Source organism: Alligator sinensis, unplaced genomic scaffold (genome assembly GCF_000455745.1).
Source record: "Alligator sinensis unplaced genomic scaffold, ASM45574v1 scaffold140_1, whole genome shotgun sequence".
Lineage (NCBI taxonomy): Eukaryota > Metazoa > Chordata > Crocodylia > Alligatoridae > Alligator > Alligator sinensis.
Genome location: NW_005841836.1, coordinates 6,256,971 through 6,272,661, shown reverse-complemented (window position 1 = coordinate 6,272,661; position 15,691 = coordinate 6,256,971). Strand labels below are relative to the sequence as shown.

The following is a 15,691-nucleotide window of genomic DNA, read 5'->3' as shown; positions in this document are numbered from 1 at the left end:
AAGGGAAAGAGACAATTATCATCTTCCTTATAACAACCCTTTTTGTATTTGAAGCCTGTTGTCAAATCCTCTTAATCTTCTCTTTTCCAGACTAAATATCCCAAGTTCTTCCAACCATTTTTGTTAAGTCATGTTTCCTAGACCTCTCACCATTTCTGTTGCTCTACTCTGGACTGCTCCCACTTTGTCCATGCCTTTTTTTTTTTTTTTTTTGAAGCGTGGTGTCCCAAACTGCACACAGTTCTACAAGTGATTTCTCCTTACCAGTAAAGGAATCACTTCCCTTGGCTTGCATGTGACAATTCTGTTAATGCAATCCAGTATGCCATGGCCTGTTTTTCAACAATAGCACACTGGTGACTCGTTCAGACTGCAATTCATTACATCTTCTTTTCTGCAGTATTGCAGCCAGCTGGTCCCTCATTTGTATTTGTGCATTTGATTGTTACATCCAAATGCAGTATTTCACACTTACCAATTTTCATTGGATTTAATCAGATGTACCTTATTTATTGCAATACTAGACACGGTTTTTTCCTTCCAGTTGGTATGGGGAAAAAAAAGCCTGTTGTCTTACATTCGCAAGGAAACCTCATTAACAATGTTGTCTAGCATAAAACTGCTGCCAAAAGCAGCATGCGCTCAGTAATGCAAACCAACTATGAAGATGATTAAAGGCAGCAAACACTGAGCTATAAAACACATGGCCCATATTGGATAAGTATTCTGATGAGAACCTACCTTTTTTATTAAAATATATTTCTGTATATAGAGGGAGTTATATATACACATCCTCTATCATCAGCTTTCCATCACACATCTTAAAACCACATTAAAAAACCTGTATTTCCCATTACAATAAACACACCCACTCCCCTGTACAACCAACCACAATGATAGGTTATTACAGCCCATCTGAACAGAACATATGGTAGTACCCACTAAACTCAGTCTCCTCAGTGCCAACTCTTTTTCAAGTCATGGTGAGCTTTGCATACATTTTTACTTCCCCTTTACTCCCACAGCTGAACTGAGCCTTTCTTTCCCATTTCCAATTATTCCAGTTTCTTCACCAGCATTAAATGTCTGACAAACATCACCAAAAGGGTCCCAAACATGTCATCCATAATCCTCACACCATCTATTGCATATGCCTGTTGCATATTTATCATATGAGGTAGAGCCGGACCAGGTTGCCCTGTGCCTCATCTGTATATATATTTTCGGGGATCCCAGGGTTCATGACAAGAACACTGGGTTCCAGTCATGATTTGGGGACTAATTAGCACATCAATCCTTTGTGGGATTATCTGGAGTACCCACACATACTGAGCAGCGCTGAGCTGTGAGGTCACTATGGCTTGAAACACTGTTGATTTAGCTGGGGCCCAGCCCAGTGAACTACATGGTAAATCATGAGCCTTTTGGCTTTGAACTAACATTGTGCATAGTTTGTACTTTATGTAAGTAGGTATAAAAGTGCTGCTTAAAAGTGAATTTATAGAGTACCTGTGCTGATAAAACTTGCAGCAGTTTAAAAAAAAAGGTGAAATGTATCAATTCTGGATGAACTAAATCTAAGGTACTATATGCAAATCACTACAGGTATGTCTATTTCAAAGTCAGTGTTTTCAAATTTGTTTTTTACTTCAATGTGCTCAAAGATAGCAGAATCTGGAAGTAAGGAGAGAAGGAAGGGCTACAAGCGTAAAAATTTGGGGGAGGTAAAGGGCAAGGGGACTACATGACCTTTCAAATTTAATTTTCCCTGCTGTATCAGCGGAAGGGGGACAAATTCAAGGCAAACCTCCCAATAATTAGATGCTATACCTGGAAAATTATAACAAATTTATGAAGTTTTCATATATAGAATCTAATTATTGGGGGATTGTCTTATATTTGGGTTTGTATAATATTCAAGTAAATATGGTATTTCAGATCATTTTTCCAATTTATCAAGGTCACTTTCAATCCTAACTTTAATCTCTACTACCCCTCCCAGCCTGATGACATATGCACATTCACTAAACATGCCCTAGTCATTAATAAAGATATAAAAGCTTTATTGAGAAAATGTTAAAATTAATATCTTTATGATAGAGTTAAAAGACAAACAGACCCCTGTGCATGAGATAAAGTTCTGGGATATCTACATAGATATAAAGTTCTGGGATGTTAATCCAATCTGAAGCCATGTACAGAGGATCAGTTTCTGTCTGCTGGTAGAAATCTTTCTGCTGGTAGAAAGTGCCTTTCTGCTGGTAGAAATCAAAAGTGTGCAGACATTTGAGCTTTTTCTCCTGAAGCAAAAGTGGCTGGTCTGGGAAAAAATAAGTTAAAAAACCCCATAAGCTCCAGAAGGACATACAAGCCTGTGGCAGAAACTTTAGCCTCCCTGGACAGTTCAAAACTGACCTCAGGGTGGCTGTTCTTACACAGAAAAACTTTAAAAACTAACCTGAACAAGAAATCATTCACTGACTGGATTGTATTAAGTATGGTCCAAACAGGGACTATGGATTCTTATCCTACTACCCGGATTAGCTTTTGTGACCCGTTTGTCCTTATGAGTTTATTGCCTGTTTGCCTCTCCCAGCCATGTCTCTCCTATTGCCTGTTTGCTTCTCCTACCTCATGGCTCCTTCTCTATCTTTTGTATTCAAGTCACTCTCTCCATTTGATATGCTAGTCTGTGCACCTTCTTTCACGGTATCTGATGAAGTGAGCTTGGGCTCACAAAAAGCTTATGCTGTACATAAAGTTAGTTAAAAAAATTTTTGCACCATACAGATTTAGTTAATCTGTATAGTGCAAATCTATCCTGTCTTCTACCTGACTTCAGATTTACATGGCTAACTCTCTCTGCTCGTGGAAAGCATTCTTAGGCTTTAGTATTAGCATGTGATCTACATTTGCCCAGGGTGAAGCATTGTCCAATCTTTAACAGAGTCTATAACAAAAGCATCTGGGTTTATTTCAGTGATCTTATCTCAAAAAGTGTATTAGACCCCAGGCAGAGCCATAAGGAACCCCACTTGTTCTTCCTCCCTGTTAGACATTAAGCCATTGATGCCTATACATGTAGCCACAGCCACAATATTTGAAACTTCACTTACAAAAAATGTATGCACACACATCTGTTCGGGCAAAACTGGCAGTCACACCTAAAATTACTTAATTCTGCTTGGAAGTGTTATTCTCATGAGTAAAGAGATGTTTCAAATCTGACCCTTTTTCACTCTGAAAAAACCTTGCCCAGGAAAATGAAGCTTACAAGAAATGAAACAAGCATAAAAAAAAATGCAAAAGTTCAGAAATAAGAAGAATGCTTTAGTGATCATATAATTTCAGGCTACTTATCTTGCATGATGCATGTTCACAAATCCAAAGAACAGTACACTTAGAATACAATTTAAATGTAACTTCATGTTGCAATTTTGTGCATTTTTCCTGCTGTTTCATTGGCCTGATTAGTTTTATATAATCAATACATGCACCACCATAATGATCTTATTTTTCTCCAAAGACATGCTTATCTACTATTTTAAAGTAGGTGCCTTTACCAGATAAGTTTTTAAGTTGTTTGACATATGAGAACATACTCAGTGCTACTTATAGCAATTCAGCTTCCTAGTTTCTTGTTTGCTTTAAGTAGTACTCTGGCAAATGTTTCTTAGCCTAATAAATAAGCCTGTTCAGAGAAAAGAAACCTGCTTTTTATAAGCAAAAATGACCTCTAGAAGTACTTTAAGGGTTATGTTAAAAAAGACTTTGCTATTAAAATTGAATCTTGTGTGTAGATCATCCAAGATAAACCTCTAAGATAGTATTGAGTATTTCAAAGCATCCTTGTTCAACCAAACTTGTGACACCATGTGTATAAAAAAGACAAAGAGGTAAATTGTTGGCCAAGGAATTTCAATGACTTTCATTCATCTAATCTGGAATGGGGACTGTGTTCTTGGTTACAAAACAAATTCAGTTCCGAATGGAAAACAGGCAAAGCCAGGGAAAATATCAGGGGCTAATTCAGGGCTATGGAAGCCTTTTTTCCCATTGCTTCTATTATTCATGACTAGCTACTTGTGCTGAATACTTTTTACTTCATGTCACATGCCCAAAGTATGATGCAGGCATTATTCAAAATCTGACAATGAGATTTTCAATACCATCTAAGGCTGTGTTTAAACTCTGAACTCATTATGCTGGGCAGCAGCACCGTCAAACAAGCTGAGGAGATCTGTGAATGCTACTGCCCAGACCAGAAGCAAGGTAGCTGAGTCTGTGTAGACCCAAATATGGGTTAATTAGCACTGCCTCTCAGTGCAGCTACTTAGGGTGTGGACACAACTACATCTGGAGCCTTTGCAAGAGGGGAAAAATTCAAAAGGGTAGCAGCTGGTATGTTCTAATTGCTATTTTGTAACTCTCTCCAGCTGAATTTAATCTATTCCTGAATAATCTAAAACATGAAAACAGAGAATCAGTTCCATGAACCCACAATAATGAATGATTCTATCCCTGTCTTGCTTTATGCAGGTGATGCACTGTTAATGTCATAATCCCAGATAGGCCTCCAAAGGTTATTAGAAGCTTTTCAATATTATGACACCTTGAATAGCTTGGAAATCAATATTGCTGAATCTAAGGTACTGTTTTTGGGAACAAAAGGAAGAAACAAGCATGGTTTTTACAAATAAAGAAATTAGACATGGTCTTCTCATTTATATAATATACTTAGACTTTATTTTAATAAAAAACCTGAGCTGGAATAAATGCAATAAAATGTAAGCATTAAGTCAAAAGAAGCCACGGTTCGAATTGTATCCTTTTACAATAAAACGGGTAGAAGGGCGGTAACTGGCAGTGCTCAAGGACTATAGATCTAAAGTAGAGTACATTTTATTGTATGGGTCAGAATTCTGGGGTGATGACCCCATGGTTCATTCTTTGTATTTCTTAAGGGATTGTTTATCTCTTACAAACTCTATGACGGGCATTAGAAGACGGTGGGGGGGGGGGGGGGGGGGGGAGGCTTATGCATTCTGAAATGGGGCTGCTTAATGTCAGCAGCTTAGCTCTATTGAAAACTAAATTACTGGATAAAAATTTGAGCTTGTGCCCCAATCTGATACCCTAAGAAATGTATTTTAGAAGCCCTTTCTCTTACAAATAAACCCTGTGATAAAGAAAAGGTGACCAAACGCCAGTATGATAGATAAAAAAAAATGACCAAACACCAGTCCGATGTAAAAAGTGTGAGGGATCACAGTGTTAATGAGGCATGTGGCTGCACGGCCGGCAGTCACAGTCTCCTGACTGAAAGTCAGCTGACACACAGGGCACATTCTGATTGGCTCTCTAGCTTATAAAAGGGGAGAAATTTCTGGAACCAGCACTGGGACCCACACAACATCGGAGAGGCCTGATCACTCTCACCGAAGGTCCTGCGTCCATGGCTCCTTTCCCCCCCAGACGCCCCCATATCGGTTAATTGCATTTTTGGATGCGAGAAGAGCTCTCAGGTTCCCTACGGTTTGTTTTGTTTTTGGAAGTTATTGTAAAAGGGAACTGCCGGCACGGAATTGTGAACGGAGCATTTATGTGCTCCACAGTGTAACTCTTATTGAAGGTGCCTACACTGGGTGCATCGACGCAAGTCCCTGTACACCAAGTTGTAAGTAAAGTTCTTTTCAATTCAACCAGTACGCATTTGTGCCTAATTCCACTCCACCGCTGCGGCCCCATTCCGGCTATACTCGGCACCTACAAACCCTTATTTATATGGTTATTAGGGTCACTGTTTCGTTTTGAAGTTGTTTCGATGCATTTCCAGTTCGAAACAGCAACATTGAAATGAAACAAAAAGCATTGAAACAGCTTTGAAACAATATGAGGGCACTCAAAAAGTTTTGAAAGTTTTGAAAAGCTTCAAGTTTTGAAGCAGCCCGGTGGTGGGAGGCAGGAGAGAGCCAGGGCTGCGCTTTGAGCGGCTCCACAGCACCATGTGACTCAGTCCGGCAAGAAGCGCAGCCCTGGCTCTCCCCGCCTCCTGCCACCGGGTGGCACTCCGATCGGCTCTTCCAGTCCCATGGAGCTCAGCCCAGTGGTGGGAGGAGGGTAGAGCAGGCGCTCTGCTCTGCCTCCCACCACCAGGCTGAGTTCCACGGGGCTGCAAGGCTGTGGGAGCTGAGCCCAGTGATGGGAGGTGAGGCACAGCACCAGGGCTACACTCTACTTCCCGCCACCGGGCTGAGTTCCATGGGGCTGCAAGCCACTGGGAGCTGAGCCTGGGGGTGGGAGGCTAAGCTCCCAGTGGCTCACAGACCCATGGAACTCAGCCCGGTGGCAGGAAGTGGAGTGCAGCACCGGGGCTGTGCTCCACCTCTCACCACAAGGTTTAGCTTCATAAAGCCACGCTGGGTGTGGGCTGCACCCAGAGGTGGTCCCAGGTGGCAGCAGTAGCCTTCTGTCATCTGGCAGGCAGATAGGGGGTCTGCTGGCACCCCTAGGACTGCAGGGGCTCTGCTAGACTCCTCCTGGGAGGTGCAGGCCCCTGATCTGCCTGCCGGATGACAAGAGGCTGCACCTGCTGCTTGGGGCCAGTGGCAGCACCAATCTTTCTGATGCTGGGTACAGGCTGCGCCCAGTGCCAGTCCCAGGTGGCAGGAGCAGCTTCCTGTGATCTGGCGGGCAGATCGGGGGCCAGCACACACGGGAGGAGTCTGGCTCAGCTCTCCTGCAGCCCTCCCAAGGGTGCAGGTGGGCCCCTGATCTGCCTGCTGGATGACAGGAGGCTGCTGCTGCAGGCTGGCATTGCTGCTGGGCACAGCCCACATCCAGCGCTGGGAAGACTGGTGTTGCCACTGGCCCCAGCCGGCAGCAGCAGCCTCCTGTCATCCGGCAGGCAGATCGAGGGTTCGTCTGCAGCCCCAGGACAGCTGCGGGGACTGTGCCAGATTCCTCACAGGGGTGCAGACCCCCAATCTGCCTGCCGGATCACAGGAGGTTCCTCCTGCTCCCCGTCTTCTGCTTGTCAACATCTTGAGGTGCAGTTTCCCAGAAACCTCTGCACCTATCTCCTTGAAACTTGGCAGGCACCATGGCCCCGGAAGGGACTACCATCCCTGCAAGTTTCATCTGAATCAGGCCAGAAATTACAAAGTTATAGGCAGTTTCACGCTTCCCCATTATAACCTAGGGGAAAAATGTTGAAACAGCGAAACAGTCTCGACAAGACGAAATGGAACGGTGCTTTTGAAATGAAACAACGCTTGAAACAAAACACTGTTGCATTGAAATGTTGAAATAGAAGTTGAAGCAGAACGGTGCTGTTTTGCACAGCCCTGATGGTTATATAACAGTTATACTATCCTACAAACAAATGGCCTGGGAAATGTGCTGACAGTTACTGACCCAGTGTTTTCCCCCATATTCAAACAAGAGATAAATGTAAGAATTTAAGATGCCAGCACGCAGGCAGATATGCAGGGAGTGAGATTTTCTGAAACTTCTCCTGTTTTGAGATTAATACAGCATTCTTTTGGCCTAGAAACTTACCTATCTGGAGTACAAAACCAGAAACTATGAGAAGCCGTTACTAAACTGTGATTCAGTCTAACGAGATCTGTAGGGATACCTTGTTGGATCCCATATTTGGACAGGATATGTTCTTGCGAGAAGAATGAGATAGATTACTTCAATCACTATTTGTAGCCTTGTTCATTCTTTGAAGAAATATGAGGAAAATGGATCTTTCCATTAGTGGAAAATTTTAAGTATTGGTCTAATGAAGAAAAAGCAATGGCTCCTCTCTAACAACTTATAGCCTATCCTATACTCTATAGGTGTATCTGCATTACTTGCACAAAGAATGAGAGCCAAAATCAAACAGAATTCCTTGTTTTTACTTTTTTACTCTACTGTTTTATATTGCTTCATTTTATCTATTTTTAATTACCATATATTACGTTACTTTTTTTAAATTAGTAGAATTTGTAATTTCATATATGCTTTTGCCAATAGCCACAAATCATGTAATGCTATTGTATAATATACAATTTTACTGTTAATTCTATTATATTCTTTCAGCAAAAGTTGTAAATAAACTACTGTTACCACTACTAACTGTTATATATGAACAAGCCCAAGCCAAGAATGAATCAAATGTTGCAAAAATGGTTCAACTTTCTGGATGAAGAACTGGTAGATTTTGCTACATTTGAGTTGTTCTCAGTTTGTTCACAAATAACAATTAAAACATAACAGCTGCTGCCCTTATGCCTCCTGGCTCTGTGGGTGTCATTCAATGACTTTGTGTGCAATAGGTTGCCAACCCCTATTCTAAGTGATGGACATGCTTTAAAAGAATCCTGCCCAACACTCTTAACATGTAGCGACTGAAATCTCCCTTACCTCTTTCTTTACCTCTTCTTCTTCCTCCTCCAGTGTTAGTGCTGCCAGCTGTTTAGCTCTTTGCTCCATCAAGTTTACATATCTAATTGGATTCGATAGTGCTTCAATCACATCTAGAAATGAAGCAAATGTTTGAGACCCATGTTCCTTACTGTTTTGTTTCAGTACTGTTAAGATATTTAAATGGCCAAATTTTTTTCCTGAAATCTAATGTTCAGAGTTACTACTTGGACTTTAAAAATATCAGTAAAAGTGCCCATTCTACCAAAGGTACCACTATGCTCTGAAAAATTAAAGGTAATATGCATGCCACCCTTGCTTAGGCTAGTTTTTATGTAAGATTTTTAGTAGATTTTGGGTTTGCTCACTACAGATTAGTGCAAAAGGTAGTTAGTGGAGGAAGAAGTAGGAGAGATGCTATTGCTTGAGATAGAGCTTTGGTTTGTAGCTTGCCTCTATTATATTTTAACTGTTTTAACAGGAACCCTGTATGTGTGTCTTTGGAGCAGAGTTCCAGGATGAGATTTTCCAAACTGTTCAGAATTGGTCTAATTCTGCTCACATGAAGACAATGGTAAAACTTCCAATGCTAAATTAAGATCAAAATAAATAAATTAAATTAGTCTTTTTAGGTATATATGTGCAATGCAACCACTCAATTTTATAAAATTAAGAATACTGTTTTACTTTCAGTCTGAAAGTGATTGTGCACTGCTGTGTCATTTCAACCAAGCTACATTTGTGTTTTTATTAACAATTCCCAAGGTTCATACTTTCTTTAGGGCTGCAAAAAGTTTGCTGGAAAACAAGTGCTTTGGCTTCAGTTCTGAACTGTGGTCCAAGCAGGCAGGCTGCAGCCCATTATAGCAATTTTATACAGCAGTATGTAGAGCCTTAAGCCACAGCAGACAGAAAAGTTTGTTTCAGTGTGTTCAATAAAGGTGAGTCAGTTTGGTAGCCTAAACTTCCAAATCTTGTCCTTTTTGAAGTTCAATTGGAAAGTTTCATAGAGTTACCTGCGTAGGTATCGGGTACATAGTCTTTGACTTCAATGTACACAAAGACAGCCGGCAGTGTCAAAGGCTGGTTCCTTTCATTTCTTAGGCAGATGTAGTGGTAGCCTAGAAAATAAAAGCCATCCAGGCCAAAATGTAAATTCTTCCCCATGCACATTTCCCATGTAATGATATTATTTTTCATTATTTATATAGTGTTGCCAGTAAACTAATTCATTTGGAGATCATAGTATGCTAGATCATTACCCTGAAGAGTTTTCAAGCTACCTAGATAAAACTCAGTTGAGGGACCAGGTGAGAAGTCTAGGAGTCCAGTTTTAGTCAATCTTCTCACGTTTATTTTTTACCCATTGACTAAATGTTCACACTTTGGCCTGTGTAAACATACCTTGTTGTATTCCTTTTCATTTGGATTTGAGTTCATAACCATATTTCATTTTTATTTTAAATTATATTTATAATTAGTGGCCCAGGTGCTCATGGAGCTGGTTTATCAATTAAAACTGGGAGGTACAATTCAATCAATCAATTAAAACTGGGATAATACATCCATAACACAAATATTTCATAGCAATAACAATAAGTTAATTCCAGGTTGACCCACAACTGACTGTTTGGTACTTTCAGCAAATAAAAAATAAGTAGCTTTGGTTTAATAAATGGTTTTGTGTGTATAGGGGAGAGCCACATTCAGATTCTGGTCCCACATGTCAGTAATTCTTCCTCACTCCTTCCCCACAACCTTGTTCCATTCTCACCAAAGGAGAAACGTCAAAAATGGCTGTTCCCCTTTTCTTCTCAAACTTGTATTGTGGCCTTTATTGTTTAAAAGCTTTGTGCATACTAATATACTGGGGACCAGTAACTATTATTGCTTGCTTTGTAACATTTAGCTCCACAGGTTTCCTTGTTTCATTTCAGGCTTAAACTTCTAGTGATCAGAGTATTTTCTTTTTCACAGAAATTTAAGGCTAAGGCTAAAATAAAGTATTAGTATTAGTGAATGTTACCATCAACTGAATACTTTGGATCAGATCTGCAAAGCTGTGTTGAAGTCAATGCTGATTTATGGCAGGGGAGACTCTGGCTTTTTGTTCTCTTCACTACATAACTTGTAGAACAGTAGAGCAGTAACCTCACCTGGTCGAATTGCTGAGACAGGCAATATCCGATGACCAATAAATTTCCCTCCTTCTTCATATACTGCTATCCTCAAACATGCCAGAGAAGGTAGAACAACCTAAAGGGACACGTTAGTTCATTTATTAATTTTTTTTGCTCTGAATGAAAAGCTGTTTCCTAATATAAGATATGTAGAAGAATAGAAAAATGAGCTAGCAAATAAAAATAGCTACACAGACATTCAAAGTTTTTGCCATATAACTGGTCAGAAGGCATATGAGCTACATATGAAAATAATTCAGAAATGATCATGCATTCATCTAGTCACCTGTAGAAGGACAATCCTTACAGGTGGGTAAGTCCTAGACAGGGAATTTCCAGAACAGCCATATTTGAAGCAGAAAACAAAATCCCCAGTTTTAATATGATATATGCGTCATCAGCATACTTGTTTTAGAGTCTGAAAAGTGTGACTATGCTGCAAGCCTGTAATTGCATGAAATATGCTTCCAACTAATAAAGGTCCCCTGACCCATAGCTTCCTATCGTGACTTTGCCTAATCAGGCAAATGAAGTTTAGTGGATAGATGAGGCTGGGAAGAGAGATCGATAAACCTAAGATGCTAACCTTTACCTCAGTGAAAGGACAGAAAAGTCCTTTTGGGTTGTCAAATGCTAAGTTACCAGGGTTACTACAGGGGGAAATAATGACTTTGGTAAGAAATCAATCTAAGTGAGAAGGTTTAATGTTTTCCTCTGCGAGATAGGGAGATCTACAAGAACTCACCTTGGAAGGTCTGTTTGCTTTTAACAGTGCTTCTTGTTCATGGGGATCAAAATGTAAGATCGTATAAAGGCCCAAGTGTCCAGGACTAGATTCACAAAGTAGACTGTAGTCTAAAAGAAACTACTTGCTGGCAGTCTAATGAGCAGTACAGAGGAATTTCATGTTGCTCTGCTCAGATCTGTTCCCAAGGCCCCTGGTCTCTGTCAACTGCATCTTAAATCATAACCTAGCCACATGGTTCAGGCAATTAATGACACCACAAAAATATTATGCAAAAAATGCATAATATTTCCATTGTGCCTTAAACTGAATGTGTTTCAGGGTTAGGGCTGCACTGGGGTCTCCAACTGACCAATGACCAGCTGATCATTGGCTGGATCGGAAGGCACCAGGGCAAAAACCAGTGGTGGTGCAGTCCCTGGAGCCAGCTGGCAATCAGCTGATTGTTGTCTGGCTCCAGGGACTGCATCATAGCTCATTTGAGCCCCACTGGAGTTACAATCCAGCCAACAATCAGCTGATCATCGGGCCCCTGGCTTTCAAATTGCTGGTGCAGGGAAAGCTCAGGGTCGTGATCCCAGGATTTCCCTGCACTAGCAAGTAGGGCACAATTTGGATCTGATCCCCAATCCCAAAATTATGCATCCTGCTACACATGTGTGTCATGGCAAGAGGAATAACTGTTAGGAAAAAGGATAAGATCCCATTGTACCTTTAAATGTCTATTAGTGGCCTGGAAATCAGACACGTCCCCCAGTCCCGATTCCTGGCACATTAGGAAAATGCAGGAGCTGTGGTGCAGAGTTGTTGAGTATGATAATATGAACATTCACCCTTTAGGGTTCTCCAGGGAAATGCATTCTCTTGCCAGAATGGCTGCTGTCAACGACTTGTTTTTCTATAATCTATTAAGCGAAAGGGCCTGCCTGTCCCAGCATTTGCTTGCTACAGGCTTGACCCTCTTTGCCATAATCATGTTACTGATGAACAAGGCATAAAGATGGCCTTTTCATTCGCCCTTAGTAGGACATGCTGTGCTATGGTATGCAGGATCCTCATCTTGGTGTCTGCTCCTCAAGTCTGGCCCTGAAGGGACAAGTGACACCTAGGATTTCTGAATGCATCCCAACATCTTCTGCAAAGCATTCTGAAGGGAGTCATTCACCCTGAACAGACTCCTTCCCATTCTTGTCCCTGGTTGCCTGGATGTTATACAAGAGATAGGGGATGATTCAAGCGATGAGCAGTGGGGCAGGTGGGAGTGCCAGTGCCCCACCTGTGGGCACCAGCCAGGGAGTGGGAGTGCCACAGCCATTTCCAGGAGTGCCATGGCTGCTTCCAGGAGTGCTGTGGCCATTTTCTGGCCAGCACGATCGGCCACAGTGGGACCCCCCTGGTCACTGACTGTTTGCTGGGGAGGCATGTGCCCCCTCTGACTAACGCAGCACCAGTTGTCCATGGCTCAAGAAAGGAATTAAGCCAACAGTCTCTCTCTTTCCATGAATCCTCTGTACCTTCATTCCTCTGTGCCTTCGTTCTTCTGTGAGCAAATGCACATGGGCAGGGTGGGAGCACTTTTGGAGGGAAGAACCACATTTGCTGCAAAGCACCTGGTTCGAAGCAAGGCTTTGCATAATTGCATAATTTTGCATTTAACTGTGGTGGGCTCTGAGCCTCCACCTCCATGATGTGGAGGCACAGAGACACATGACTGGACAGCTGGGTAAGTGCGGAAGGAGCTCGCGCCTTCAGGAGGAGGGGTAGACATGGGGTTTGTGGGTGGGCATGGGAGTATGTGTGGGTGGGTGTGGGGTTTGTGGGTGGGTATGGGCCATGCGCTAGCAGGCTGGGCTGTCCGGCTCTTTTCTTCCACATCAGGGTTCTAGCACTCCAGTGGGAAGCCGCACGTGGAGGCAAGCAGGAGCCCATCTAGCCCAATGGCATGTGGCTCCCAGCCCACACACCATCAAGCCAGATGTGAAGCTGCACATGGAGGCATGGAGTCATGTGCCATTGAGCCAGGTGGACTCCAGCTTGCCTCCACATGTGGCTTCCCGCTGGAGTCCCAGTACCTGCCCAGCCTGATGGTGCATGGCTCCCACCTGCAGTGCTCCAAGCCCCACATGCTGGTATGGAGCCAGCCTGGTCTGGTGTGAAGGCGTGCGCCAGTGGGCTGGGTTGGTTGCCAGCGGGTTGGGTTGGTTGCATGCCAGCATGTGCAGGTACTGGGACTCAGCCAGAGGCATGCACCACTGGGGACTCTCCCTGCCATGGCCATGAGTGCCCTGAGGGCTTGCTGCCTGCTGCTGCTGAGATGCTGGTACAGGGGGCTGTGAACCATGGGAGGGGATGTGTAGTGGGGGGCCCGCAGCCACCTACAACCCCCCCAACCCCCCCACACCTTCACAAATCTCCCCCACAAACCCCCCCACCATACAAAGTACCTCCATATATTTCTAAAAAAGGTTCAAACAATTCATTTTAAAAAATTGCATAATTTTGAGGTTTCTGTGTATAATTTTGAATTTTTCTGCATAAAAATGTGATTTTTTTTCCGTGCATAATTCCCTGGGGTATAATTAACACATAACATGCAACTGCTCAAAGCAAAAGGGTAACTTTAACACCTACTAAAGTTAGCTCATGCTAACTGTAAACTAAAACTACACCCCTGCATGATGCAGTTGCCTAGACTGGGCTCTAGAACCCAGGAGATCCCTTCCACTCCTAGGGTCCTCTGTAGAAGACCATCTTCCACTGCCCTATGCCAGGGGTCATCAACCTCACTGCTCCATCAGAATGACCACACAGGTAAAAACATACATGCATAAACATACAGGCATAATATATTCATAACATATCATGCTGAAATCAGTGATTTACTTTCAGAACATTTACAACCTATATAAAAATATGTGGATGCATATTTATAGAATTCTAACGTAAAGATGATATGAGACAGCTGAAAAATAAATCATGCTCTTTCTGAGACTAGATTCTTTCCAAGCCTGGTGGTAATGGATTAGAGAAATAAGATGCTGCATAAAAGTTAAGCACTCTTGTGAGAAAAAAAAATTGCCATCTCCAAACTCTAGCTCAGACTGCCAAAGGAAAGTTTTTTCTGAAGGCAGAATGTATATGAGCACTACTGCTATTGCTACAATGCTGAATTTCGGGAACCAATGGCATTAGAGCCTCCATAACTTTAATTATGCAACTCTCTCTCAAATAACAGGATGCAAAACCAAGTTACCTGAATTATCTAGTAAAGTAAAAACACATAATACTAGACTTCTCTTTAGGAAACTGGTTGCAAACACACTTACAAATCATGATGATATATGAATTCTGCAAAGATATGATTCTGAGATTTACTAAGGCTCTTAGCATTCACTGACTTTTCAGGACTGTGTCTTTTGGGTAAAAACTTCACAAATACTTTAGTAACTCAAGAGTCCAAATTCCACAGTTAAAGGCCTTGTTACACAGTAATTTTGGGTGGCTCCTGGATCATCTTAACTCCTGTAGGTACTCTAGGCCAGTGTTTCTTAACCCGTGGGTCGGGACCAAAAAGTGGGTCATAAGAACATATGAAAGGGTCACAAACAATCTTTAATATATGCAAACTTTAAAAAGAAATTTTCTTTTAAAGGAGAGAAACGTGGGAAACCATGGCTTTCCCCTTGCAGGCTGGCAGAGTACCAGCCTGTGAGGGGCTGCTTGGGGCCTCCCCATGCCCCCATTCACACCCCCCTGTCCCACACACTGCGGGGTTGGGGTCTGCGGGTGGCAGGCAGCAGGCCGGAAGTGAGGGGCACTGGGTTGGGACTGGCTATTGATATTTACAAATGGGTCCTGGTACAAAAAAGGTTGGGGACCACTATTCTAGGCTATACCTTAGTGTTAACATCCCCTTCCCCCGCTGGCTTAGATTGGGCCCAATGTCCCGCCCTCCCCAGTACCCCAGACCTCTACTCACTACTCCCTCACTCTAACTTATGCCTATGCTATCTATCCAGGGAGCAGGCAGGGAAGGGTTACCCTGCTTTCTTGGCTGCTGCCAGCCCCAGCTACTGCTCTTAGGGATGGGCTCAGCCTTGAGCGAAGCAGCAGCTTGGTAGTGGTGGTGGTAGCCATGAAGGCAGGTTAACCCTTCTCTGCCTGTTTCCTTGGACAGACAGTGCAAACAGCCACAAGTAAGTGGAAGGGAAGGTTTGGGGGGAGCCCTGGGAGGGTGTGTGGATGTGTGGGGGAGTAGAGGAGCCCTGGGGTGGGCAGCAGGGGACAAGCCTGGAATGCGGCTAGATGGGGGTGAGGGGGGGGGGGGGGGGGGTGGGGAAAGAGGTTTTGC

General features: G+C 42.8%; 1 protein-coding gene across 5 annotated transcripts in view; it reads right to left on the bottom strand.

Annotated features, from left to right (window-relative positions):
- Positions 1-15,691, bottom strand: part of PLCB1 (phospholipase C beta 1) — a 737,260-nt gene that overhangs the window by 152,179 nt on the left and 569,390 nt on the right. For all 5 annotated transcript variants that reach the window (XM_025202227.1, XM_025202200.1, XM_025202212.1 and 2 more), the window contains exons 20-22: positions 10,572-10,671; positions 9,432-9,536; positions 8,416-8,528 (exon numbers count right to left, since the gene is read on the bottom strand). In XM_025202227.1, the coding sequence (XP_025058012.1) occupies positions 8,416-8,528; positions 9,432-9,536; positions 10,572-10,671 (318 nt within the window). The remainder of the gene's footprint in view (positions 1-8,415; positions 8,529-9,431; positions 9,537-10,571; positions 10,672-15,691) is intronic.